General features: G+C 48.6%; 1 protein-coding gene across 4 annotated transcripts; it reads left to right on the plus strand.

Annotated features, from left to right (window-relative positions):
- The first annotated feature begins 7348 nt into the window (after positions 1-7348).
- Positions 7349-11646, plus strand: LOC102710208 (E3 ubiquitin-protein ligase MIB1-like). Of its 4 annotated transcripts, none has more exons than XM_040524108.1 (3): positions 7349-7432; positions 8536-9332; positions 10075-11646. In XM_040524108.1, exons 2-3 carry the CDS (start codon positions 8586-8588, stop codon positions 11356-11358), a joined length of 2031 nt encoding a protein of 676 aa, XP_040380042.1. In that variant the 5' UTR covers positions 7349-7432; positions 8536-8585; the 3' UTR covers positions 11359-11646. The 4 variants fall into 4 exon arrangements, with proteins under 4 accessions (XP_040380042.1, XP_040380044.1, XP_040380043.1 ...); XM_040524110.1 differs by lacking the exon at positions 7349-7432 and adding an exon at positions 7715-8012; XM_040524109.1 differs by lacking the exon at positions 7349-7432 and adding an exon at positions 8024-8434.
- The last annotated feature ends 15171 nt before the right edge of the window (positions 11647-26817 follow it).

The raw sequence follows: 26817 nt of genomic DNA on the forward strand, positions 1-26817 counted from the left end.
CACGACCTTGGCCAATTTCGTCTCCAAGTCGGCCTTCTGTACCCTCAAGTCAGCAATAAGGGCCGAGATACCTGGAGCAGCCGATTGAAGCTCGTCCAGCTTGGTTTTTTCGGAGACGGCCTTGTCTCAGTTGACGTGTACCTTCGCTTGGGCTGCGACCCGGGAAGCACGATCCGCAATTCGCCGGCGGGCTCTAAGCACGGAAAGTCTGTGGCACTCTATATAACCCGTTGGGGCGATGGCATCGATCAGGTCATCAGGCGGCCGGTCTTGCACTTCCTTGATCCTGAATCTGAACGGGCGAGCGTCGTTGATTACCGTGTCGATTGGGTAATCCAGCTTGGCCAGGATATCATGAAGCTTTGCTTGAACGTCGGCTAGAGATCGACGGGATCGTTGACATCGGCCTCAGGTGGGTCCAGATATTGGCCGACGTCAAAAGAAAAGAAATCGCCCAAGTCCTAAAATGGGAACGACAGGTAAGCCAGGGCATAAGTAAAGCAAGGGGATGAACTGAGGTAAAATTACCTGTGCCATGGAAGCAACGTCGGTCGGCTGGATAGGCGTGCTAGCAGGCAGAGGAACTTCCTCCGAGACGGGCGCTAGTGCCGGATCAGTATCGGCTGGTGGAGTCGTTGATGGGGGCATTAGGAAGCTAGCACAAGGAAACAGAATGTTAGCCATAGACACAAGATCAGATAATGGAGGAGTCATCGGACGATTACCTGTGCAGACGAAGTAGCTTGCCGGGAAGGCCGATGGACCACCATTTTTTGTTTCATGCCGGATCTCAGGGATGGGCCAGCTGGTGAAGTCAGACTTGCAGGCGCCGGTGCCATGTCAGTAGTAGGAGCTGGATCAACGGTGGTAGTCGGTAGGGATGGCAATGGGTCGGGTCGGGTACGGGCAGAGCAGGAACATGCCCGACCCGATACCCGTCCATAAATACTCGACCTGTACCTGGATTGCTTAGCGGGCAAAATATTATACCCATACCCACACCCGGCGGGCGCTCAGGTACCCACTGGGTACCCAGAGGGTATTTTGAAATAAACATATCCTTAATTTCGTATTCAATATACATAAAAAATAATAGTAAAAGAAACAATGAACTCAAAATTACAAATAAAAGCAATAATGATATCAAAATCATAATATCACACTTAAAAATAGTGAACTACCAACCAACCATAATATCACAATGAAATATATATGGTTTTTTATACGGACCAATTGGGGGGAAATTATATTCGAGTCGGGCACGGGTTACTCACGGGTAAAAATTAAAACCGACCGTTACCCATTAGGTAGTCGGGTTGTGAGCGGGTACGCCCACGGGCAAAAAATTACGCCCATACCCGTACCCATACCCATGGGCAAAATTGCCATCCCTAGTAGTCGGTGCCGAGGTAACATCGACCGACGGCTTAACAGGAGACTGCAGGGAACAGAATTAGCAAGACAATCGGTGAAACACCGTTGTAAGGTTGTGTTATAAGGCAATTACCCGCAAAGAGGGAAAAAGACAGGTAATCACCTACTGACGGATCGCGACATAAGAGACTTCTTCGGCGGCAGCATCAATGGTGACATCCAATTCGGCCGATGATGCAGGAATCGGTAAGGCTACTACCATCGCCTTGGCCTTCTTCTTCTTCGGAGCCAAAGTAACCTTCTTACTCCTAAGAGGCCTTTTCACCAGACTTGGTGGCCCCGAGAACTTCTTGATGTACTCGCTTGGAGAAGGAGCACCGTGGCCCAAAGAGGGGAGAGCCGATGAGGAATATTCTAACGGTTTGCCACTTTTGCTGATAGCAGGGATTGCGGGAGTAGGCTGCAAGATGAAAGGTTAGCAGTCACGGAGAAGGCGTGTCTCAGAAAAAAGAATTAACTGCATGAAAGGTACCTCAGAGTCAGAATATTCACAGTCGGGGTCGATCCGGTTACAGAAAAAACCAACTGCTGCCGAGAATAGATGTTGGTGTAACTCTTCCCACCAGCTGATGTAGAGGTCCAACACCGTGTTCCCAAAGGAGAAGGAGGTTATTGATCCAAATAGGATCGCTTCGGATATCTTACTAATTCTATCGAGTTCTAAGCCGAAGTCACGTGGCCCCTCATCTCGTTCTTGCCAATGAGAAGGAGATCGGCTGGTAGTTGGCTACATCCAAGCTGGCGCGCTGCGATGGCTGGGTGATAGAACTCATAGGACGGTCGGGCCGATTGCCTAGAGTGGAAGCTGACTGGTAGCAGGCCGGGGGTAAGGACGAAAGCAAGATTCTCTTATGAGCATTTGTCAGTTAATACTTCTTCCAATCTGAATATGCTGGGGACTTCGTAGTCTCTGGAATCCGGATATGCAAACAACACGCAGGTGTTGGGTTCTGGTCCGAGATAGCACAGCTTGAAAATGTGGGCCAACCGAACTGCGGACATGCGGTGTCTAGGGAAGGAGGAAACCACTTCGCCATATGACATGCATCTTCAGGTCTCTGCCGGCTCTGATTCCGAGTAGGATAAAGAAGGGAAGCTGCGTTGGTTAAACACCGATAGCTCTAGAACCCTGGAGAGGTACAATCGAAGCCATAATTGGAGGAACCACCAAGGACCCGCAATGTGGCCAACTGGTTGGCCGATGGATAGCTTGCCAGACACTTGGTGTAGCAGATGATAGACCGCCCCAAGATGATACTGACCATGGGGTAGGGCCTTTCCGTCGGCCAGACATCCAGCCAAGTTTTCTATATTGGTGGTTGGGCCTAAGGTTTGCTTGCAGATTACAAATCGCTCCAACCAGAGATTAAGAAAGGCTTTGTGCTCTCTGTGATCAGCTGTTCTAGAGTCTTTGCGGTGGGCTTCAATGTACTTCGACCAGCCCCCGATGTTCTTGGTTTGCAGCCGATGTTGGTAGTTTCCTCTCAGGTTCAAAGGGTTGACAGGAGCCATGATATTCAGGTCAGTTAACATTAGTACATACATAAGGGTGGGGGTAAGTACACCGTGGCCGAATATAAATGCATTCAAAGCGTTAGACCAGAAATACGAGGCTGCTGCAAGGAGAGGTTCATCCTTTTCCATTTCGGATAGGCTAAGTCCTATGTAATGGCCAATATCTAATTCATCCCACTGGGTCCCGTAGCTTTTGTACATCCGGTTGTACCAGTCCCTCCAACCGGCCAAGGGGGTGGGGGAAGATCTAAAAGACTGGGTCCAATCGAAGGTGTTCAGTTGGGCGTTTTTGAAAGGGATCCAATTGGCTTTAGAACAGATGATGTTAGTTGGGTATGGATTCCCCATTGGAGCAAGGAAGTAAAATGTAGGGTTTGGGCTAGGAATCATGATCTGGTTTTTAAGATGCTGGAAAAGGAAAACAATGCAGAAAAAGAAATCAGATATGGGGCCGATTAGTAACCTAAAGGAGCAATGAAGAAAATTCGCTAACAGTGAACCCTAGATACAGAAAACAGGGTGCTCAGTGGGGAAGCAAGAATAAAACCGGAGCAGGGGTGTACCTTGGGGATCTTGTATAGTCTGTCGGGTGATGAACTCGCTGAGGCTATTGTTGCTGGTGAAGGCTTGCAACGATGGGGTTAGTAGGCTCGTCTGGCGCACGGCGGCAGGGGTGCCTGGTGACCTCGTACGAGAAATCCGAACTGGGGGAATGAAATGAGTAGGACGGATGCAGGAGTAAGGATCGCCGGAGTTCAGAGAGGAGGAGGAGAGCAATAATGGGCAGTAACTAAGTCTGGAAAGGGCGGAGGCTTATAACGCAAGAGGGCGGAAAGAGTCGTTAGCACAGTGCGCTAAAACAGGGAATCTGTTGGGATTGTACCGTTACTACAGAGTGAACCGATGGTGGAAATCCGTTACAAGAGAGGAAATTTTAGAACAATGAGTTGTTCCAAAATTGGGGGGCATGTGTTAACGCCAGATTTTGGCAAATTGACGTTATGAGGTGAAAGCACAGTTAAAGACTGAACGGACAAGAAGGGATGAATCGGTTGGAAGCAAGAATTTAGAAGCGGCAGAGTTGCAGCCGATGGAGTCCGAATCGGACAAGAGGTTAAGTCCGATTAGGATCAAAGCTTAGGGGTAGATTCGGTTTTAATTATGTGTCCGTGTAAGATAATTAGTTTTATCTTAGATTGCGGTTGGGATGCTTTTATCCGATTGAAGTCCGAGCCGTGTAAGTTAGTTAGTAGCAGATTATTATCTGGTTAAGTTAGTTAATTCCTGGGGCTATAAATATAAGTGTCCGGGGTCCTTGTAAATTATCTCCAGATCAATCTAACTTGGCGCATCGTCTCAAATCTTCGACTTGCTTGAGCTTTCGGCGCGGAGTTTGTCAGCTTCGCAATGTAAGTTCTAGTTTGTCAAAACATGTCGATCAACTAAGACAGAACTACCTCGGTTAAGTTTGATCTTCTACTTGATTGATCGGCGGGCTGAGCTCTATTACTGTTTTGATCTATCTTAGCTTGAGATAGTAATAGCGCTCGTTCAAGTCCCTTCAAATTCTTCTTTTCAATCTGGTAACATTGTTCCAGTTGGCTTGGTTCTGTCTCGGTTTAGTCCGATCAATCTGGTTTACTGCATCCGCGTCGCCGGATTGGATTGGGGATTTGTAGAGGCTTATCACTGGAGTTTTAGCCAGCATTATCTTGAGTAATTCACTGATTGGTTGATTAAATTCGCTGATCTTCATGTTTCTATGGTTATATCATGCTAGACTACGTACTGTCTTGGTTAGGTCTGATCTATGTATGTTTGGTATGATCTGTCCATAGAAGTTTGTCTGATCGGCTGAGTTTAATGGATTAATTGATGGATTACGCTATTTTGCTATCTCGTTATTCGCATACTACAATATTCGTCTGATGTTATGCGTGGTTATGCTTAAATCTGTACTGTCTCGATTAGGTTCGATCTTCTATATTTGGATTGGGCACGTGTGTCATTGGTTGTTATTGTTTTATGCTAATAATTAGTATAGCATTCAAGTTCACGTGTAATTACATGATTAGTCATGTGTCGGCTGCTAGCCTTATGTGCGATAAGTCCTGTCATGGTCTGATCGGCTGATTAATCTTAAAACTGTCTCGGTTCGGTCCGATCTTTTAAGATTAACTGATCGATTAGGCTGTTCAGTTTTTATCCTACTTCTGGCTCAGCCGACTGTGCATATTTACAATTGCTATCATAAAATTCCTGTAAAGCCGATCATCTAGTCTATCGGCTAGGGTCCTAGGGCGGTATCGGCTACTCGGCTGATAGCGGCTTCAGGGTTAACTGTTTTTCGTGTTATATCTTGTCAGTTATAGGATCAAACCCTGGCACACTTGGTATTTCTAAGAATTAGGTTCTGTACTGGAATGGTTTAAGATTGATTCCCAGGCCTACGTGTGTGACCGTTGATCGTCATTTTCAGCGTCAACAGATTCTCATATCGTCGATACTATCAGTGTGTAGTAGTCTTAAATAGATCCAACCAAATTCGAAACCACCTAGAGACCCGTAGCAATGAGATGTGCACACCGCATGTGCACAAGTCATGGCTCGGCCTGTAGTGTGAAAGAGGATGCTGATACCAGGGTGACTGCTAGGAGCCACAGACGGCTTGTTTGAGGTTCGGGTTGGCCTGAGCTGGATGCTCATGTCTGACCTAGGCCGCATTCCCGGCCCCTCCTTAGTTAATTTATCCTTCTCGTTTTTCACGCGCACGCTTCTCGAACTGCTAAACAATGTATTTTCTGTAAAAAGTTTCTATAGAAAGTTGTTTTAAATAATCATATTAATCTATTTTATTTTTTTAATAATTAATAATTAATTAATCATGTACTAATCTATTATTATATTTTCCGTGTCAGGGATAAGTTTATCTTACCATGCCGAACGCGACCCTAGCATAGTGAAGCCATGAACCATCTATATGTCGTGGGCATGACCTAACGGGTGCCTAGGAACAGTTCACATTTGCCCCACTACTTAATTTTTATTTCTTTTTATATTTTCTCACTCGGATCCCTACCAAAGTTCCCATAGATGTGTTTCCCTTTTACCCGTTTTCCCAAGATATTATTGTATCCATCGTATTATTAATATTTTTTTATTATTTTCAATTTAAATTCGAATCTGTCCAAATTCCACTGAATTCTTAACCACCTTGGTTACTTGTATTAGTTTATGGCAATTTTATTATCTTTGAGAAAAATATTGCTATCTATAGTTATTTTGTATCTCGAGATGTTAAATTATAGGGAAATTTGTAACCGTGCCATTATAATTTTGCAAAGTTAGAAATATGCCACTGGTATCTCAATGACATGTAGGGTCCACGTGAGTCAATGACAAGTGGGCCAGGATGGCATATCTACGATTTCGCAAAATTATAATGGCATCTTTGCAATTTTCCCTAAATTATAAGTGTAAATTTTGATACTCAGAAATACTTGATCGAGAACGGTGAAATTAACCATTGGTTTAATGATAAATCTGGTTATAAGCAGTCGTCATCGACACTCCTTTGTAATATTACAAACAACAAAACCTCCCTCTTTATAATATGTATAAAAATATTTAGAGTAGCAGTATGAATGTAAAACACAATACTCCCAGCTCACTATGTAAGAAGAGGAAAATTGTATTTACTAGCACTCCATGTTTTCACTTCTGTTTAAATTTTTTACTTTAGAGTTGATTTTAGAGTATTTTTACTGAAATTTATTTTTCAATTAGAGTTGATTTTAGAGTATTTTTACTGAAATTTATTTTTCAATCTTAGCTTTTAGATTGTTAAGAATAAATATATATAACTTTTATTTTATGACGTTTGACTTTTTTTCATCAAAAAGCTAACCAATCACATCCCATAGATCAACCAGTCCGAGCTATTTACTTGGGATTTTATACAAGCTTACTGCTTCAATTGAATTGGTTCATCTTTGGTATTCTCATCATCTCCCGACATAATACTCCATGCTCTTTATCTCATAATTTTCTATTTAAATGCTATATTACCGATACCACTCGAGAGTTCTTTTTATCTCCTGGAAAGAGATTGAATGGGAATCATACTTAAACAAAGGAATTGTCTTCTTCCAACACTAGAACGTGACAAGGACACCGAAAAGAAATATCCAAGATGTTCTTTTCTACCTTTGAAGTTATCACCAAAACTTTCCGACCGATGACAAAGCCGGGACGAACTCTGCGTCCAAAAAGTAGGTCCAAAAAAAATCCATTATCCTGCACAGATGCACTCCTATTCTTCCTTTTGCCTACCTCAGATTCGCTTTCTGCTATCCTCTTCTGCACACGCTTCCACTTCTCTGCATGTGAACCACAACGCCATTCACAAAGCTTACACGGGCTGACAGTTCATACAGCTAGCCGGGCTATTATTATTTGCTGCCAAAGAAGAAGAAAAAAAGAGGTTTGCACCTGGGCCAATACTATTTTGTATATTTGTGAGTAGAAGATTAGACAAATGGCCTAGTTTTTGTTCATTGTTTCTGGTTAGTAGGATTGCTTAAGGCAACAGCAACTAGGAAACAGTACTGGTGATCCCAAATATGTGCCTGGTTTCTTGGTTTTTTGGCTGACGATTTCTTGCACATAAATCATTGCTCCATTGCGAAACTTGTGGCTGCATTCTTGGTTGTTTGCCATAAATTTCTCCGGAGGGGATGGGATGGGATGGGATGAGACGAGCAAATGACCTGGTCCTTGCTGGGCCATGCCGTAATTTATTTACTGCCATGATCTTTGCCGGTTGAGGTAGCTTGAGCTTGATGGCCACTGCCTTGAAGTGGTCTCGAGTTCACATGGCCATTGCTTGTCTTGTCTAGCCCTTCTTTCTCCTTTTCTTTTTTTTTTCCCTGTGGGGTTCTTCCCTTTGGAGGAGTTGGCCCCTCCTCAGGACAAGCATGCAGGCCTCTCCCTGTGCTCCCATGTCAATCCAGTGACCGGTGCTCCCAGAGATGGAGCCTCTCTCGTGTTAATATCCTCTTGAGGTGGTATTTTCGATTTGGATTTCTGAGTTAACCATGGTTGTAGGACTAGGATTGCAGGTTCTTCCATTCGCACAATCACTTTCTTTGCATATTGCAGTAATAGCCTAACTTGTGACTGTTTCTTGATGCTTCCTCTCGTGATGAGTTCTTTTTGCTGGGACCAACTTGTAACTGTTTCTTGGTTCGCTCCTCTTGGTTTTTATTACCCATTTTACCTTTTTGAGGCCTCGATCTCTGAGCCGGATAAGTAGTTGAGAGGATGGTGGATGAATTTTAATTGCTGACATCCCAAGATGGGGCAGTTCTTGATAACACCAGTAGTTTAATTACTCCGTTTAGTAGCCTCCTTTGCCTTCAATTGCCCCCACACCACATGGAGTAATAGCGATTCATTAATTGGAGGTTTTGAGCTGAGATTTCTGGTCAAAATTGCAGCTTTTGTTTCCTGAATTTTAGTCTGTTCATCGTGGAGATGAGTTAGCTCAAGTTCTTGGGATTTCCTTCTGTTTTTTTTTTCAAGCAGGGCAATTTTTCTTCGTCGTTGGGAGATAGGAGTAGCAGGTGGGGGCGGCCATGGCGGAGGAATCCCACTGCCCGCTCCGGTGGGAGAGCACCGGCGACCAGTGGTGGTACGCCACGCCCATCGACTGGGCGGCGGCGAGCGGCCACTACGACGTCGTCCGGGAGCTCATCCGCCTCGACGCCAACCTCCTCATCAAGCTCACCTCCCTCCGCCGCATCCGCCGCCTCGAGTCCGTCTGGGACGACGACATGCGCTTCGCCGACGCGGCCAGGAACCGCGCCGCCGTCGCCCGCCGGCTTCTCCACGACTGCGACCCCCGTGGCGCGGGCGCCGCTGCCGGCGGCCGCCCCAACCGGCTCATCCGGGCGGGCTACGGCGGGTGGCTGCTCTACACGGCGGCCGCGGCCGGGGACGCCGCCTTCGTGCGGGAGCTCCTTGGTAGGCAGCCGCTGCTGGTGTTCGGCGAGGGGGAGTACGGCGTCACCGACATCCTCTACGCCGCAGCCAGGAGCGCGAGCTCCGACGTGTTCCGGCTGCTGCTCAACTCGGTGCTCTCCCCGCCGGAGTGCTCGACCGGCGACGGGCAAGAAGCCGCAGACGGCGGCGGCAGCGCCGCCATTGCTGGGGGCTTCATGTTCCGGCGTGAGATGATGAACCGCGCAATGCACGCCGCGGCGAGGGGTGGCAACCTGGAGGTCCTCAGGGAGCTCCTGCAGGGCTGCTCCGACGCCTCGGTGTTCCGGGACGCGCAGGGATCGACGATCTTGCACGCCGCGGCCGCCAGGGGGCAACTTGAGGTGATGCTACTTCCTGCCTCTGAAAAATTTTAGCTATGAAATTGTTCATGACAGGGTAATTCCATACAAGGATTAGTTAGTTTTTTTAGATAACAGAATTAGTTGGTTTCTTTAACTTCGTAGCTGGCAATCTGGCATAATTTTGTTCAGCTCTAATCCATGAATCTTTGTGATTTCTTAAGGTAATTTGTACTTGATCATATTTAAGTGCTAATTTGGGAACCCTGGAATGATAGATGTCTACATTATTGCCTTTGATTTGACTGTCCCTGAAGTTGATCTTGTGAGCACGCTAGCCAGATTGCCTTTGGTTTAACACATGTTATGTTTTCTTAGGGATCAGTCATATGGCATGTTCGAGTTAAATTAATAGAAATGGACACTAGATGGCATTGACAGATATTCTCAACCTACTGAAATGAAATGCGCTTAGCTGTTACGAATGTTTGTTGAGACTCAGCAACTGAGGTTTAGCTGTAAACCGTTGACCTAAACAAGAATTTTCTAATACATCCATCCATCTATGCTTGTCAACATAAGTGTTTAGCGACGTGCAAATGTGTGGAAAAATTTAACTGATACTGTTTTCATCAGTGAATAGTCTGGTTATCTGGATATCTTGACAAGTGTCTTTCCCCCATCTGCTCTGTTGCTCTACCATCAGGTTTCTTGATTACATTCATCATTTGTTATTCAGTGGATGTATACTGAAGTATTTGCATGTTTTTATATAATGCTACAGGTTGTGAAGGATCTTGTTGCTTCTTTCGATATAGCCAGCTCCGTAGATGAGCAAGGGAACACGGCATTGCATCTAGCAGCCTTTCGAGGTCATTTGCCAGTGGTCAAGGCCCTCATTGCTGCAGCCCCATCACTTGTATCAGCTACAAATGAAGTTGGCGACACGTTCCTTCATATGGCACTGACAGGTTTTCGGACCCCAGGCTTCCGAAGGCTTGATCGTCAGATGGAGCTTATGAAGCAGTTGGTCAGTGGAGCGATCATGGATTTAAGCAGCATTATCAATATGCAAAACGACGATGGTAGGACGGTTCTTCACCTGGCTGTGATTGGCAATCTACACTCCAGCCTTGTTGAGCTCTTGATGACCGCACCGGCAATCGACCTCAATGTCCGTGATGACGATGGAATGACTCCCCTGGATTTACTCAGGAAACAGCCCCCAACAGCATCATCGGAAATACTTATCAAGCAGCTGGTTCTGGCTGGTGGCATCTCAAATTCAATGGACCATGAGACCAGATCAGCAATTGCTTCTCAACTGAAGATGCACTGCATCGTAGGCAGCCCGGGAACATCCTTCAAGATCCCAGATGCTGAGATCTTCCTCCATTCAGGTGTCGACGCGTCGGATATCAGCGAAAGAACCAACTCGTTCTCCAGTGTTGGACAGAGTGAGCCAGAATTTCCGGAACCCGGTCGCAAGAAGCTGAATTCTATGCAAAGCGCCGCGACACATCTCAAGATCCTACTCAGATGGCCCCTCCTCCGCAAGGAGAAGAAGCCATCCGGTGCCCCAAAGGAACTGGACGCCGACGACGACGACGACGCCGCTTTCTCCGTCGATTCAGCCAAGAGCTGGAGCCACGCGGAGACCCCGACAACGCTGAGGCAGAGGTACTCCAGGATGAGCTCCCTGTTCAACAACAAGCGGGCCTTCGCAGCCAGGATCGGCTCGCCGAGTCCATCGATGAAGAAGAGCTTCTTCGCAGACGGCCTCGCAGACGGCGTCGTGCAGCCCGAATCGCCCTCCGCCTCGTGCTCCCGGTCGTCCTCGTCCTTGGTTGACAGGATTGAGGCCGTCCATCCGGACAAGAACGGCGAGGCATCTCCTGATCCCAGCGTGGTGATCAGGCGTGCGCCCAGGAAGCACGGCTCTCTGAACAGCAGGCTGATGAACCAATACTTCTGCATAGGAGCACAGGGTCTGGCGATCGAGGATTCAGCCACTGGGCAGCGATCGAGTCGGATGTTCAGAAGCTCGCTCCTGTCAGCTGCCAGCTGACTGCGTCAGCTTGACATGGTTTGCTTTGCTTCACTTGACTTTCACTGATTACAATTTACAAGCTACAGTTGATCAGTTCTTACCAGGTAGTGCCTGGGAGTGTGCGTGTTACTGATGCGAGCTGTTCTGATCTAGAACTGATATAATGTAATGGGGTTAGTGTAATTTTTTGTGAGAGCGTGAGTATAATTGAAAGCATGGTTTTCAAGTTCTATGCTATTTTTATTTGTGAGTGTAATTGTAATGCTATTGGTTTTTAACATATACCATGCCTGATGAGTTACCACAGTTTTTAGTATTAGTAGCAAAATGTCCATGAGAACGAAGGCATTTTTAATTAGGGAAAAACTAAAGCACGGTATACCGTTCCTCGGACGCGTGAAATGGACGAACCGATACACACATGCCATACAATCCATGTATCGCTGCATTTCTCCTGGTGTTGTTCCTCGTATGCATATGCACCGATGATGACGACATGCCCTCGTTCTCTCCGCCCCGAACGCACGCTTCCGCACGGCCAATCAAGCCCAACTCTCTCACGTGGTGCCGGAGCCCATCGAACACACGCTTCCGCACGATGACGACAACGCACCGAACACGGGCTGCCAAGGCTTCGTTGGCTCTGCGCTCTACTTGGAGCTGCCCTGTCGCGGCATGCACTGCTATAGAACCAGTTATCTGTGACGGATCTCAACCCATATTTATCACGGATAATTATCTGGTCAGTGATGAGTGGTCACTGATAAGAAAATCCTATCATTGACGGGCCAAAATCCGTCACCGATGGGCATCATCTTTAACGGGCCAAAAGTAAAGTCCGTCACCGAGATGCTCATAGCCTGTCACGGATGACTCATCTTTGACGGGCTAAAATTATGGCCCATCACGGATGACTCATCCGGGATGGACACTTATTACGGCCCTTCACCGATAGTGAAATACACACAAAAAAATAATTTAATTTATTTTCTGGCCTCACGATGTTGGTAGCGATGCCCTCAAAAAATGAATGAAGCAATATATATATATATATACACACACACATATATCCATCCATACATTATTTTAATTTTAACACTAAAATAAAAACTACAACCAAGTAAATTAGTAGTGTGCTAAAACTACATCGCCCGCCACCGTCGTCGTCGCCAAGGTCATTGTTGCCGTGCTCGATCCGCTGCGCCGCACCTGCTCCCACCGCTCACTCCCACCTACGGATCCAGGCAGGACGAGGCTCGCGTCGCCGCCCACTCGTCGTTGTCGTCGGGGTCAACGCCGCCGCCACCACCCGTGTCGTCGTCGTCGCCCACTCGTTGTCGTTGCCACCCATCGTTGGGGTCGGCGCCACCGCGGAGGGGGTAGCCCGAGCGATGGGGTGACGTGCCGGCCGCCACGCGCACGCCGCCCACTCGAGCTCGGTGCCGAGAGGGAAGAGAAAGAGAGGGAGAGGAGAGAAAGAGTGAGAGAGGAAGAGAAAGAGTGAGGAGAAGGAAAAACTATCAGGGGAAGACAGAGAGAGGAGGAGGAAAGATAAAAATTTTGAAGTGGTGAGGAGGGAAAATTTTCACGGGAAGTTTTTCATCTCATTTTTGACGAGCCATAATTATGGCCCGTCATGGATGACTCATCCGTGACGGGCACTAATTTTGGCCCTTCCATGATGGGCACTCATTTCATCTTTGACGGGCCATAACTATGGCCCGTCAAGAATGACTCATCCGTGACGGGCCGTTATTTTGGCTCTTCACGGATAAGTGTTATCGGTGACGGACGTTGATTTTGGCCCTTCACGGATAAGTCGTGTCGGACGTAAATTTTAGCCCGATACAGATAATATGTCATCGGTGACGGGCCAAACCGAATAGAGTCATCAACAACGGGCTTTATTTTGGCCCGTCACAGATGAGTGCAGGTGTGACGGGCTGCTAGGTTCCGTCACGGATGACCCGTCAAATTTGCTAGGTTCTGTAGTAGTGATGGCGGCTACGGAGTCGGTGACGACTACGATGATGGCGGCAGCAACGACAACGGCGGCGGCAACGACGACGACGATTCAGCAACTTTTTGGGGTGTGACTAGCTGAGTATCAGTTGTTACCACTCTGGTTTCACCTGGTACTGGTGCGGTATCAGATCTGATACCGAGATGTGTCATGTTTGGTACCTTATCAGAATCACCCCATTCACCCCATTTCAGTATCAGATCTGGTACCGATGAGGTATTGTGTTTGGTACCTCGTCAGAATCATCTCGTTTCTAGTATCAAATCTAATATCAATGAGGTATCGTGTTTAATACCTCGTCGGAATCATCTTGTTTCCAGTATCGAATCTGGTACCTGACAAGGTATCGTGTTTGATACCTCGTCGGTATCATCCTGTTTTCAAAACAGGATCCCATGGGGTAGCAGCCCTCTATTAATTATACTAGAAAAAGTCCCCGTGTGTTGCACTTGGTAAAATTAGTTGAGTAAACGAAAATATGCTTTAAAAATAAATTACTCGTTGAGTCAGTAATAGTAAATTATTGTCCACATATAATTAATTTGGAAAACGTACGCTGCATCAGAAAGCTAGTAATTGAGAATAAGTTGTGCTCAACATTGAAAATAAATTAGATAAAGTAAGTAAATGGTCTTTCGATAACAAAGTAAGACAAAGGTGTATTAAAACATGTTATGTCATTTTCAATCAAGTTATCGTAGTACTACTCCCTTTGATTTTTCTTATTTCATGTAGATATTCAATTTTAGAGAGTCATCAATTAACCCCACGAGCACAAAAATAAAAGAAAAAAGGAAATTAACGAGGGCCCACGAGCTGATCAAAAGAGAGAAGGAAAGAACAATTAACCCCACGAGCGCAAAAAAGAGAAAAAAAAGAAATTAACCGGGGCATGACTCCCCTTGATTTTTCTTATTAGAAAGTCTAGCGTACGGTATGTCGTACGAACGAGACAGTTAATGCTCACGTATCCTCCACGCAGCATATATCAATAGGCGCAACGTCTCGTCGTCATCGAACTCGCTGATACAGACGGCGCACTCGAGCGCGCCCTTGACGGACTTGTGCGCCTTCACGTCGGCGTACGCTATGGTCAGGAACGTCACGAGCACGTCCTGGTCGAGCCCACGCTGCCACCACGATCGCCCAGCGCCGGTCTAAGGCAGCGGCGTCGTCGAGTAGTCCGTGTGGCCGCCGTCGCAGTGGTGGACGTAGATGGAGAAGAAGTGATACCACTTCTTTTTTGGCTGTAGCAGTGGTTTTTTTTGTTGTGTGTGGGGCGAGGAGGCCTGTGACAAAACTGCTAAATCTGATATATGTTGATACATTTTGATATCATGTGATACATGTCTGATACCTTCTGATATCATGTGATACCACTTAGAACCTAGTGGATTGATATTTTTGATACCTTCTAGGATCTTTTGGTATCATCTGACACATGATACTAATCGGTACCATCCAGGTTTCCATATGAAAATCAAGTGATACCTATCGATACTTATTGATACCTATTGATACATACTGATATCATATGATACCACTTAGAACCATATGGTACCGCTTGGTACTACCTGGTACCATGTGATACCTGCATCTTTTTGAGTTTCCCTTTTGTCGCGTGACGCTATGATATCGGATGATACCAACCGGTATCACACCAGTGGTATCATCTGGTACTAGCATGCATTGGTACGTGAGGCGTATCTGAGCGTGAAGGCGGTGGAGGCGTGCGACACGCTGCGGCGAGAGCGCGACGTCGACGGAGGAAGGCAGACGATGGTGGAGGTGGCGACGCGCGGCGACGATGGACGATGGTGGGCGCTCACGGACGCGGGCGGACGCAGGCATCGGCCGACGTGGATGCGGGTGGACACGGGCTTGGCAGACGATACCCCGTTTTATTTTTAAGTATCCCGACAGGATGCCGTAGTGTAGTCTCCCTCATTTCTTATTTGACATATATATTCAATTTTAAAGAAATTAACCAGGGCTTGTAACTCCCTCTAATTTTTCTTATTTGACGTAGATATTCAATTTTAAAGAATTAACCCACGAGTGCAAAAATGAAAAAAAAATTAACCAGGGTCCGTGGCAGCTTAACCATCGGACTACACAGCTTTTGGGTATTACTACTGAGCACTAATTTACTAACGGAACACTCTGTGCTGGTGGATAAGTTGATGAATTTAGCGATTGTTTGCAGAAAAAGAACAGGAATCGCAGGAAGCATGACCCGGTGTTTCCTCATGTGGAAACTTATGTTGGAACAAAAAAAAAAAGCCAAAAACCAAAATTAAGGGCTAAGAGCATTTCAAGCGTATACTCTATCCCATCATCTCCCCTAAAAATAAAGCATGTGGAAAAAAATTTGATTTAGAACTTTATATTTAGAATCTCTCTCCTCGCTCCATATCTCAACATCCAATATCAAGAGAAGAGACCAATAACAACATGAGAGTATGTAGTGGCCAATAACAACATCCAATATCAAGAGAAGAGACCAATAACAACATGAGAAGAGACCAATAACAAAAAATATTAATAAAATATATATGGTGGATGTAATATGGATGTTTTGTTTGAGTTTTGTTTGGATGTAATATGTCATGGCTAGCTAACTCCTCCCTTTCATAGCCGAGCTAGCCCAAAACCCTAGCTGAATTGGCCTTTCGGCCGATCCAACCAAGCCGGCCACTGGCCCTGGCCCTTGAAAGTGCATCTAGCCCTAAACGAAGTTTTAGATGAATAGTGACAATACTAGCCAAGCATGTGTGCGTTAATGAGTTGTGATTGCAGAGAAGATAAGGGATAAATTCGATTGAAGGAATACGCGATCAAATTTGAAGCATGTGTGATAAGAAGCGACGATTCTACGGCGTTCGAAGAAGTTTTTATTTTTCGTTTTGAGTCGTAGGAACCCTGTACTATTAAGAGGGGTCACCAGAAGCTTAGCATGCATCTAAGAGTGTTTAGGGTTGAGTCTAAGTTGAGTGGAGGCTTGCCGCTGTTTTTTTCTAAGCAACAGGGACCGGACGGTCCGGCCCGCTAGCCGGACAATCCAGTGGCAGGACGGTCCGGACCTTGACCTATTCAATCGCACCACACTGCAAGATTCGCTCCCGCTTTAAACCAAGGTGGGCAGCCCCGTCTTGTGTCTAGGAAAATCTGGAAGCAACAGAGGCCATCGTTATACCACGATTGCCATCCATACTCCATCACGCTCGCCCTAGCCTGGGTAAGTCGAATAGTTCGAAATAATACTTCAAATCCCACCGTTGCCTATTCTAGCTTGTGGTTAGCATTAAAATAACTTTCAGGGTTTCCAGCAAACCGGTCCTTAATTGTCATGGGTGCGACTCTTAAAACCATGCACTCATGTCACACCCGGAGATTTGTCCCAAGCCTAAATTCGTAAAAGAAATTCGTAAATAATAATTGGCTTAATTAACTCAGGAAAAATCCCTCCAAAAGAAATTAATTTAATTAAATCGAGGTTCGCAAATCGATTAACTGGATTTAAACTCAAATTGAAGAAGTATAAAATTTGGCCAAGCAAATTAATTTAAAATTCGGCAAAAGTGGGGTTTTCCCTTTTTCCCTTCTTTTTCCTTTCTTTTTCCCTCCCTTCTCAAATTGGGCTAAAGTCTAATTTTCCTCCTCTCTCTTTTTCTTTTTCCTTTTTTCTTTTTCCCCTCTTCCTTCCCGGGCCAGCCCAGCCGAGTCGGCCCACCTCTCCCTCCAGGCCGGCCCAGCCGAGCCGGCCTCTCCCGCGCGCGCCTCCTCCCTTCCTCCTGGGCCACCGCTTGGCCCAGCTTGCCCGCGCCGCGCCGCCGAAGTCTGCGTCGCCTTCCCGCGCCGGCCGAGTCCGACTCCGTCGCGCCGCCGCCCCCGCAACCGCCGTAACCACCCCCGCGTCCTTCGCCCGTGACCGAACCGATCTCCTCCAACGGCCGTCCCCGCCCTAGCCGGAGCCGTCCCACTATAAATCTCGCTCCTCTACGTGCCGCCGCCGATTTTCCCCCACCCGCACCCGAGCGCCACCGCCTTCCCCGCCGATCGATCTCGCCGTCCGTGCCTCGCCGCCCTCGCCATCGGTCGTCACCGAGTGTTCCGTTGCATCGCCGACTTGCTGCCGCCCCATTGCCGCCGGTGGGCATCCCTAGTGCCCACGCTTCTTCCCGCTCCCCGGCCGCCACTTCGGACGCCGCCGTCTCCGCCGCCCGCCGATCACGCGCCTCGCTGCCGGTCGTTGCCGCGGGATCATGTCATCACTATCGCCTCGTCCTCGCCGTGCTTCCCCTCGCCTTCGCCTTCACCGGTGAGCATCTCCCTTCCTCTCTCCTTCCCCTTTCCCTCTTCGGTCGCCGCCGCCGACGTGCGTGTCGCCGTCACACGCGCGGGCTGTTCACTGCCGCCGACGCACCACCCCAGTGCCATCGCCTTCGCCTCGCCGTCGCCGTGCCGCCGCTGCCGCCGCCCGTCAACACCTCCCGTGCGCCGTCGCCATCACCCCGACACCATGCGCCGCCGCCCGTCGCCTTACGCCGGTCGTCGCCGTCGCCGTCATTGCCCTCCAGTCGCCGTCGTTGCCCTCGCGCCGTTGGTCCTCGCCGTCGCCGCTCGCTCGCCGCCGGCGCCGTCTTCCCCTCCCGGCCGAGCTCTCTCCTCCTCCTCTGTTCGGGGCCGCTGACGGGCGGGTCCCACCCGCCAGTCGCCGGCCGCCTCTCCCCTCTCGCTCCCTCTCCTCCTGACCGGAGGGTCCAGCCCGTCAGTCGGTCGCCACCCCCTTCCTTCCTCTCTCTCCTCCCCGGGCCCGCCTGTCATCCTCCCCTCATCCCCTTTCTCCCACTGACGAGTGGTCCCCAGTTGTCAGCGCCTCCCTCTCTCCTCGCTGACGTCAGCAGCCCCATTAATTGCACAATAATTGATTTAGGACTTTTCTGTTTAGTTAAAAAAAACCCAAAAAACTTCTAAAATTCATAAGTAATTCATCTAGTCTCCGTTTAGGTCCATTCAAATTTCATTAATTTCATAAAATTGTCAAGAATCCATTAAAAATACTTTATTTTACTGTTTCAGTAGAGTTTGTGCCTGTTTTATTTATTTTTGTGCTTTGTCGCTTAGATTCGGACCCCACCGAAGAGCCGGTTTACTTCGAGATCGTCGCCGAAGTACCCCAGGGGCCAGAGCAAGGCAAGTGGCACTCATCTTTGATCATATTGAACCCATTATTACAAATTCCCCGCTTCATTTATTCAAATATGCATTGTTTTCATTAAAGTATTTACTGTATTTATTTCTCGGGTAATCCTTATTATTATGCCGTTGTTTATCCAACTTTATTCATGCTAGACCAAGGGTAACTTGATTAGAGTTAGGCCTAGGTTAATGCTTAGCCGTGCTTACAACAAGTAGCTCATGAGAACACATTTAGTCATGATTAGCTCTGAATAGCTGTAATAATGATTCATTACCCGGTTCGAGTCAATGTCAACTAAAACATTGCTTATGGTGGGCTGTGGGTGCATGGTTTTGAGAGTCGCGCCCATGGCGATTAAGGACCGGTTCACAGGAAACCCTGGAAGTAATTAAGTGCTAACCACATGCCGAAATGGGTAAGGTGGGATTTGAAGCATGGCTTCGAACTATTTGACGTACCAAGGCAAGGGTAGGCGTGATGGAGGATGGACGGACAATTGTGGTGTAACGAAAGCCTCTGCTGCTTTCGGATCTACCAAGGCACAAGAGAGGATTGCCCGACTTGGTTCCGGATCTACCAAGGCACAAGAGGGGACTGCCCGACTTGGTGTAAAGGAGGGTGTGAAACCTAAAGTGCGGTGCGATTAAATAGGGAGGGTTATGTGACGAGTCCTATCACGGTCTCCTTTCCGGTATACCATGGTGGTATGTCGGCGCACGTTCAAGTGTAGTGGAGTCATGTCTTGTGGGTATAGTAGTACACCTCTGATCAGAGTATAACCTATTCGAATAACCGTGCCCACACTTACGGGCGAACTCCCAGCTTCACTGTGATTAGTGAACCTTTAATGACCTGAGTAAACTGGTTTTCACCTGGGACTACTACAACGTGGTGTAACGTTGAGTAGTGGTTAGGCCTGTTGCAACGTGGTGTAACGTTGGACAATGTTATGGTATTTTACAACTGTTATTTACTTATCCTTTAATGTATTTAATTACATTTATTCGGTTTATTCTCTGTTATTTATTTAAGTGCTTCTTTATTGCAACTAACCCTAAGCCTGTCCTTGATGATCCTTATGCATCATTAATTACCCTCTTTTCCGTGCTACTTGTTGTTGAGTACAGTGGTTTGTACTCAGCCTTGCTCAATTTCCCCCTCCAGAGCTAGAAGTTGAGTCCGATGGAGGTGACTCTCAGGAGTGACCTGGTCTACCGTTGAAGCTTTGCCTGTGGACTGGAGCTGTACCCGCTGGAGCTAGTCTACCTTTCTTTCCGCTGCATTTTCGTTAGAATAAGTGTTATTTTCAGTTGTTTATAAGAACGATGGTTATGTAATCAACATTGTCTTTTTTATACCTTGGCTGGTCCTGGAAAGGGATTTTAATACACAATTAAGTTCAGAAATTCGTGTGAGGAATTTCTGGGCGTGACAACTCACAACCCACCATTATCAATATTTTAGTTGGCATTAACCCATACCGGGTATTAAATCATCATTATCAGCTATTCAGAACTAGTAATGATTAATGTTTGATCCCATGAGCTACTTGTTCTAAGCACAGCTAAGCATTAACCTAGGCCTAATCTATATTCAATTTGCCCCTGATATAGCATGAATAAAGGTGGATAAACAACGTCACAATAATATGTTACCCGAAAAATAAATACAATAAATACTTTAATTGAAACAATGCATGTTTGAATAAATAAAGCAGAGATTTTGCAATAATAGGTTCAATATGATCAAAGATGAATGTCACTTGCCTTGTTCTAGTCCCTGAGGTACTTTGGCGATGATTTCGAAGTAAATCGACGCATCGGCGGGCTCCGAATCTAAGCGACAAAGCACAAACTCTACTGAAACAACACAAGAAATTATTTTTAGTGGTTTCTTGGCAATTTTATGAATTTAATGAAAATTGAATGGACTTAAACGGAGACCGAACGAATTAGTTATGAATTTTAAAAGTTTTCTGGGTTTTTAAGCTAAACTAAAAGTCCTAAATCAATCATTATGCAATAAAGCGAGGCGCTGAAGTCAGTGAGGAGAGACAGGGGCTGACGGGTGGGGACCACGAGAAGTGAGAGAGGAGGGAGAGGGGAGGATGACAAGTGGGCTTGAGAGGAGGAGAGAGAGGAGGGGACGGCCGGCCGGCTGACATGGGGTCTCATGGGGAGGTGAGAGAGAGGGAGGCCGATGGGTAGGCCCCGCTGATTAGCGACCCAAAACAGCGAGGAGGGGGAAGGATGGCGGCCGAAGAGAGGAGGGGGAAGACAACGGGCGGGCGGGCGGCAGCCGCCGGCGGTCGGTGGAGAACCTGTGGACGGTGGTGCGAGGACCCGCGTCGGCGCTAGGAGGGGCGGCGCAAGTGGAGGACGGCAGCCGGCTTGGGGAGGTGATGGCTATGGCGTGGCGGACACAACGGCACACCGGCGATGGCAGTGGCGCGTCAGCCACGGCGAGGCAGAGGTGGCGGCGGACGGAGGGACGATGGCGACGATCGGGGCGCACACACGCGTGGCAGCGGCGGTGGCGCACGGAGAGGAAAAGAGAGGGGAGAGGAGACGACGGTGGCTTACCGGAAGCGAGTCGGCGAGGTGGCGGAACGTGGAGTGATGGCCGACAACGAGCAAAAACAGTGGTGGCTTGCGAGATTGATCGGCGGCGGCCAGTTCAGGTACGGCGGTGACGGAAAACGAGTGCGGTGATGCAAGGCGGTCGGGGCTTTATAGGAGGAGGTGGCCGACTAGGGCGGGGCGGTGGTTAGTGGCCACGGCGGAGGCGCGGTGTCACGCCCTGAGTTTTACCCTAGCTAACAAATAATTAAATAATGCATTAAAAATAATTTGTTAATTAAAGTTGAGGAGAAAAGTAGTGTATAATTTAATTTAATTTAATTAGAAGCTTTCCGGATGTTCTAAAATGTCCCAAAAGCATTTTAATTTATTAACAAGATTTAAATTTGAATTGCAGTCAATAAAATTTGCTCTAATAAACTTTAAAAATCGGCAAATTTAGAGACAATTTCTTTTTTTCCTCTCCTTCCTTTTTACTTTCTTTTTCCCTTTTTGTTTCTCCCTTTTTCCCTTTCCCTTTTCGCTTTTCCTTTTTTTCCCTACCTAGCCGAACTCCCTCCCTGCCACGTGCGATCCTCCCCCTGTCCCTAGGATCGCACATCTCTCCCTCTCCCCCTTGTGCGCCACCACCAGCCCACCCTCACACCCGTGCAGCCCCACCTCTTCTCTCACATAAAAACTAATCCCAATAAATTAGGAATCTATTTCCTATCCTTTTGAAACTTTATCTATTTCCTTTTTATAGGAGATGGATAACTAGATTTATCTCTAGCTCTCCCCTATAAATAACACCCTAGAGCTTCACTTCTTTTTTCGTCTCGCTCTCCTGTGCACCTCGAGCCGCCTCCTGTCCAGCAGATGCGCAGCAAGCCATAGCAGCCATGCTGCTCCCTGTTTGCAATAGCCGAAGCCGATCTAATCTATCACCAATCTTCAGGTTCGCATATATTTTATTCTTGCGAATCAATCTAAATTAATCTACTGTTTAATCGTTTAGGTTTCCTAGCCGAACAACGAGGAACAACAACAGTCTGTCGCTGATCTCTCCCCCAAATCTCAGGTTCGCATATATTTTACTCTTGCGAATCAATCTAACTTTGATCTACTGTTTAATTGCTAAGATTTTCTAATCTAATTAGCTAGCGTGAAAATGATCTACAGTATGAAATTCAATTTCGTACACATAGATTGTTTTTACGTTAAAGGCATGAGATCCCTGTTTAGCGAGTTGTTAAATCTTGATTTAACGCGTCGTTAAATCATATCGCTGTTCCACTAACAGTTCACGGTTTCGCGTTTTGAATCTAATTCATCGTGCGAATCTATATTCGTGCACGCTTTAGTTCCGTTATGCGAATATGTGTTCTATTCGCAATTTTCCCAAGCCATGGCCCAACCCACGCTCGAAGTCCTTATCGCCTCTCTCGGCCCACTCCTCCTTTTCCCTCTCCTCCCGGGCTAGCCAGTCGGCCCACTCCCTCCACTCGGCCTGTCTCCCCTGTTCCCACCTTTCCTCCCTCTCTTTTCTTTGGGCCGGCCCAACTGTTCTCCCGGCCCAGCTCACTGCCGCCTCCCCCTTCTCTCTCCTTCTCGCACCTCACCGGGCCAAGCCAAGCCGACCCAATTCCCCGCGCTCGCGGTCCCTTTTCCTCCTCCTCCCCAGGACACCGACAGGTGGACCCACCTGTCAGGCCGGTCTCTAACCTCCTGCACGCACGCCTCGCTGTCCTCGCCGTAGCCATCCCCCGCGCGTGTGCTGCCCACGCCTGCCCTATCACCGCACCGCACCGTGCGATCGCCTCGCCGCGCCGGTCTCGCCGCTCGCCCGTGCTCGCCCTCGTGCTGCACACGTCGCGCCGCGTCCGAGCCGCATAGACGCCACGCGCCCGTAGCCACCGCCGCCTAAATCACACCGGTGCAACGACCTCGCGCATCTCACCGAGCCACCGCTCTGCCGCGCTCACCGCGTCGGTCGTGCCCTCGCCGTGGCTGCTGCCTCGTCGCGCGCCTCGCCGCCGCAGCGCCCATGTGCCCCACCGTGCCGCACTGCCCCTCTACCTTGCGCGCGTCGTGCCCACGTCTGCACCACCTCGCCGCGCCGCCGTGTTGGCTCGCCCCGGCCACACCTCGCCGCTGGCCGCCGCCTCCCAGTCCTCCCCGCCGCCCGCGCCGGTACAACGGCCGACACTGATTTCCTTGCGCCGGTCGCCACCGAATACGTCGCCCGGCGTAACCACCACCCCCGCTTCTCCCGGCGCCGCCCCCTTTCCCGCACCCGCCGCCAACCACCTCCCCACCCTTCCCGCGAGTGCCGCCTCGCGCTCCTACTTAACCTCCCCATCGGGCAAGCTGCCTCCCTCTTCCGCCTCCCCGCGCTGCCGTCCTTCTCCGCCTCATCCGTGACGGCGACGCCGCCGTCTTAGGACGTCGCCGATCGCCTCGGAGCGTCGCCCTCGTCACTCCTCCTCCACGCCGCCCTTGTCGCCCGTGCGCCGTTGTCCTCTCGCCGCCGGACGCCGATCGCCGCCCGCGCGTCGTCGTCCCCGCGTCGATCCACCGTCGTCGTCGCCCTCCACGGTGAGTCCGCTCTCCTCCCTTCCTCGACATCGCCGCCTCTCCCCTTCCTCGCCTCGTGCGGCCACAGCCCGGTGCTCGTCACCACCGCCCGTTGGCCGCCGCGGTCGTCGCCTCCTCTCCCCGTCGGCTCCCTTTCCTCTCCTCGCCCTCGCTGCCGCTGCCGCTAGCTGTGCTGCACCGCCGCACGTCGCCGCGTGTCGCGTCGCCATCGCTTGCCTAGCCGCACGCTGCCGCTGCACCGTCCCCGCTCGGGACACGGCTCCGCGTCGTTCACTGTTGCCGCCGTTGCGCCACGCCGCTCGCTGTCACGCCGCCGTTGGTCGTCGTCATGTTTGCGCTGGTGTGTGCCGTGCCGGGTTGTGCCGTGGCCGTCGTCGCGTCACGCCCTGCACTGCCGTTGTCGCGCTTTGCCGCCGCAGCTCGCCGCCTCGCCGCTGCTGCACCGCCTCCGCCGCCCATCGACCGGCCGCCTAGTGCACGCCCGTGCGTGCCTCGGCCGCCCTCCGCTCGCTCTGGGCCGTTCGATCGCCCGAGGACCTATCTAGGCCACCCGTCCCCCTTTCCTCACACGCGTGGACTCGGTCCACTGTGCACCCGCCTTCCTTCAGCCACTAACTAGTGGGACCCACCCGTCGGTCACCACCTCTCTTGTAGCCATGGGGCCCACCTGTCAACTTTAGCTCTCCCTTTTCCTTTTTGTCTCTCTCCCCCATGGGCCCCACTGTCAGTGAGTGCCTCTCCCCGCTGACATTATTGCCTCCAATAATTGCGCAATAATTCATTAAGGTTTTCTGTTTAGTTTAAAAACATAGTTAATCTTCTAAAATTCATAACTAATTCATCTAGTGTCTGTTTAGGCCCATTCAAGTTTCATTAAATCCAGAAAAATGCCAAGAATCTATTAAAAATAGTCTCTTTCTCTGTTTCAATTGTTTTATAGCTTGTTTTGCTCTGTTTGTCGTAGGTTTTTCGTCCGTTGAAGAGCCGTTCGTTCTTGAAGTCGTTGCCAAAGTTTCCTCGTGGATCTAAGAAAGACAAGTGGCACCCCTCTTTGATCATATTGAGCCCAATATTTATAAAATTCCCTGCTTTAAATTCAAACATGCATTATTTTATGCAATTTACTTTACTTTACCTATTGGGCTATTACCTTTATATCCGTTGAATTCCCATTTATAATTATTGTTATCCCAGGGTTAATTTGACTAGAATTAGGGTTAGTCAATGCTTAGCCATGCTTAGTTCAACTAGCTCACCAATTATTATTTAATTATTGAGTAGACTTTGATAGACCTTTAATGGTTGTGATCATTACCCATTTCCCAATGTGGATTAATGACAACTAAAATATTGCTTATGGTGAGTTGTGGGTGCATGGTTTTGAGAGTCGCACCCATGGCAATTAAGGGCAAGTTCTCGGGAAACCCTGAAAGTTTTACACATACTAAGCACAAGCCAGAATGAGCAACGGTAAGACTCGTAGTCTAGCTTGTCCTTATTCGATGTACCGAGGCAAGGGTGGGCATGATGGAGTATGGACGGGACATCGTGGTGTAACGATGGCCTCTGCTTCCGAATTCACCCATCCATAGTCTTGGACTAATTCGTGTGTTGAATCTATTGAGCCTAATTAACCCATGATTAGTCTATGTGATGCTACGGTAAACATGCGCTAATTATGGATTAATTAGACTTAAAAATTTGTCACACGAATTAGCTCTCATTTCTGTAATTATTTTTATAATTAGTCTATGTTTAATATTTATAATAAATATCTAAACATCCGATGTAATATATAGCTAAAAAGTTTAACCTCGTCTAAAACACCCCCTAAACCTATTTACCCTCGCGAATTATGCAAGGAAAACCCTATCAAATAATAGCCGTTGCCTACTCTGCGTAGTAGATAGTCTCACCACCCAACCAACGGATCCAAAACCCAAAAAAAAGAGCCGTTTTCTTCCTCCGGGTTCCACCGCCACCGCCTCTCCTCGAGCCTCCTTCCCCTTCCCCTCCGCAGAAAAGCGAATGACGTGGCCAAAGCCAAATCGGAGAGACCAATCTCCCAAAAAGCAAAGAAGGCTACCACCTCCACCTCGCCGTTGCCAACGCTGCCTTCCGTCCACCGCGCCGCGCGCTCCTCGGATCTCCACCGCCGCCGCCCCTCCACCGCGCCGCCCGCCCATCCAGCGCGCCGCCCCTCACCTCCACCGCGCCGCCGCACCTCCACCGCGCTGCCCGTACACTGCACCGCCTCGGCGCCGCCTCCGCTCCTCACCTCCACCGCGCCGCCGCACCTTCACCGCGCTGCCCGTACACCGCACCGCCTCGACCGCCGCCTCGGCCCCTCGCCTCCACCGCGCCTCCGCACCTCCACCGCGCTGCCCGTACACCGCGCCGCCTCGGCCGCCACCTCCGTCACCACCTACATCGCCGCCTCCGTCCCTGCCTAATGCATGCAAGTGTCTTTGTTTTTCATATCAAAATGGCCCGAGATTTCAACTCTAATGCACATATTAGGTTCCAATATGCTATGGTTTGTTTTCCATATTAAAATGGGCCGTGATCTCACCTCTAATGCATATATTAGGTTCGATATACTATGGCTTGGTTACTGGTGTATTTCAGATTCTATGTCGTTGTATTTTGGTGCATGTAATGCATTATGTGAATACTTTACCAGTATAGCTAAGCCTATAAAAATGGTTGTTTCTTTGTTTTTCCACAAGATTGTCTTCTCTTCTCTCCCTCAGTTTTCTCAATTCATTGAAATGCTATGCATTGTTCTTTCCTGCAACTTTGAAGGAAGGTGCAATTTCCAGTCTGAAGGAATGGTTGAGTGATTCTGCAATTGGAAGCAATCCTGTTCTGCGATTGATTGCTGGAATTATATTTATGCATGAGCAAGACTACACTGAGGCTCTCAAGCACACACACTCTGGTGGAACCCTGGACCTGTGAGTTTCATTCTGTCCTCTTAACTTTAGATGGTTCATCCTTGCAGGAGTAGATGTGTCTTTAATGAACATAGGTGTAGAACAACATTTTGTTATTTGTGAATTTTGATCACCTTACAATAAAATAAAGTTCAAGTT

Source organism: Oryza brachyantha, chromosome 5 (genome assembly GCF_000231095.2).
Source record: "Oryza brachyantha chromosome 5, ObraRS2, whole genome shotgun sequence".
In the NCBI taxonomy this organism is placed as follows: Eukaryota; Viridiplantae; Streptophyta; class Magnoliopsida; order Poales; family Poaceae; genus Oryza; species Oryza brachyantha.

What these genes read in the sequence shown, in the direction of transcription:
- LOC102710208 (XM_040524108.1), top strand. Translation starts at nt 8,586, where the DNA reads ATGGCGGAGGAATCCCACTGCCCGCTCCGGTGGGAGAGCACCGGCGAC. An exon ending in CCGCCAGGGGGCAACTTGAG is followed by an intron (nt 9,333 to 10,074) that starts GTGATGCTACTT and finishes ATAATGCTACAG; the next exon opens with GTTGTGAAGGATCTTGTTGC.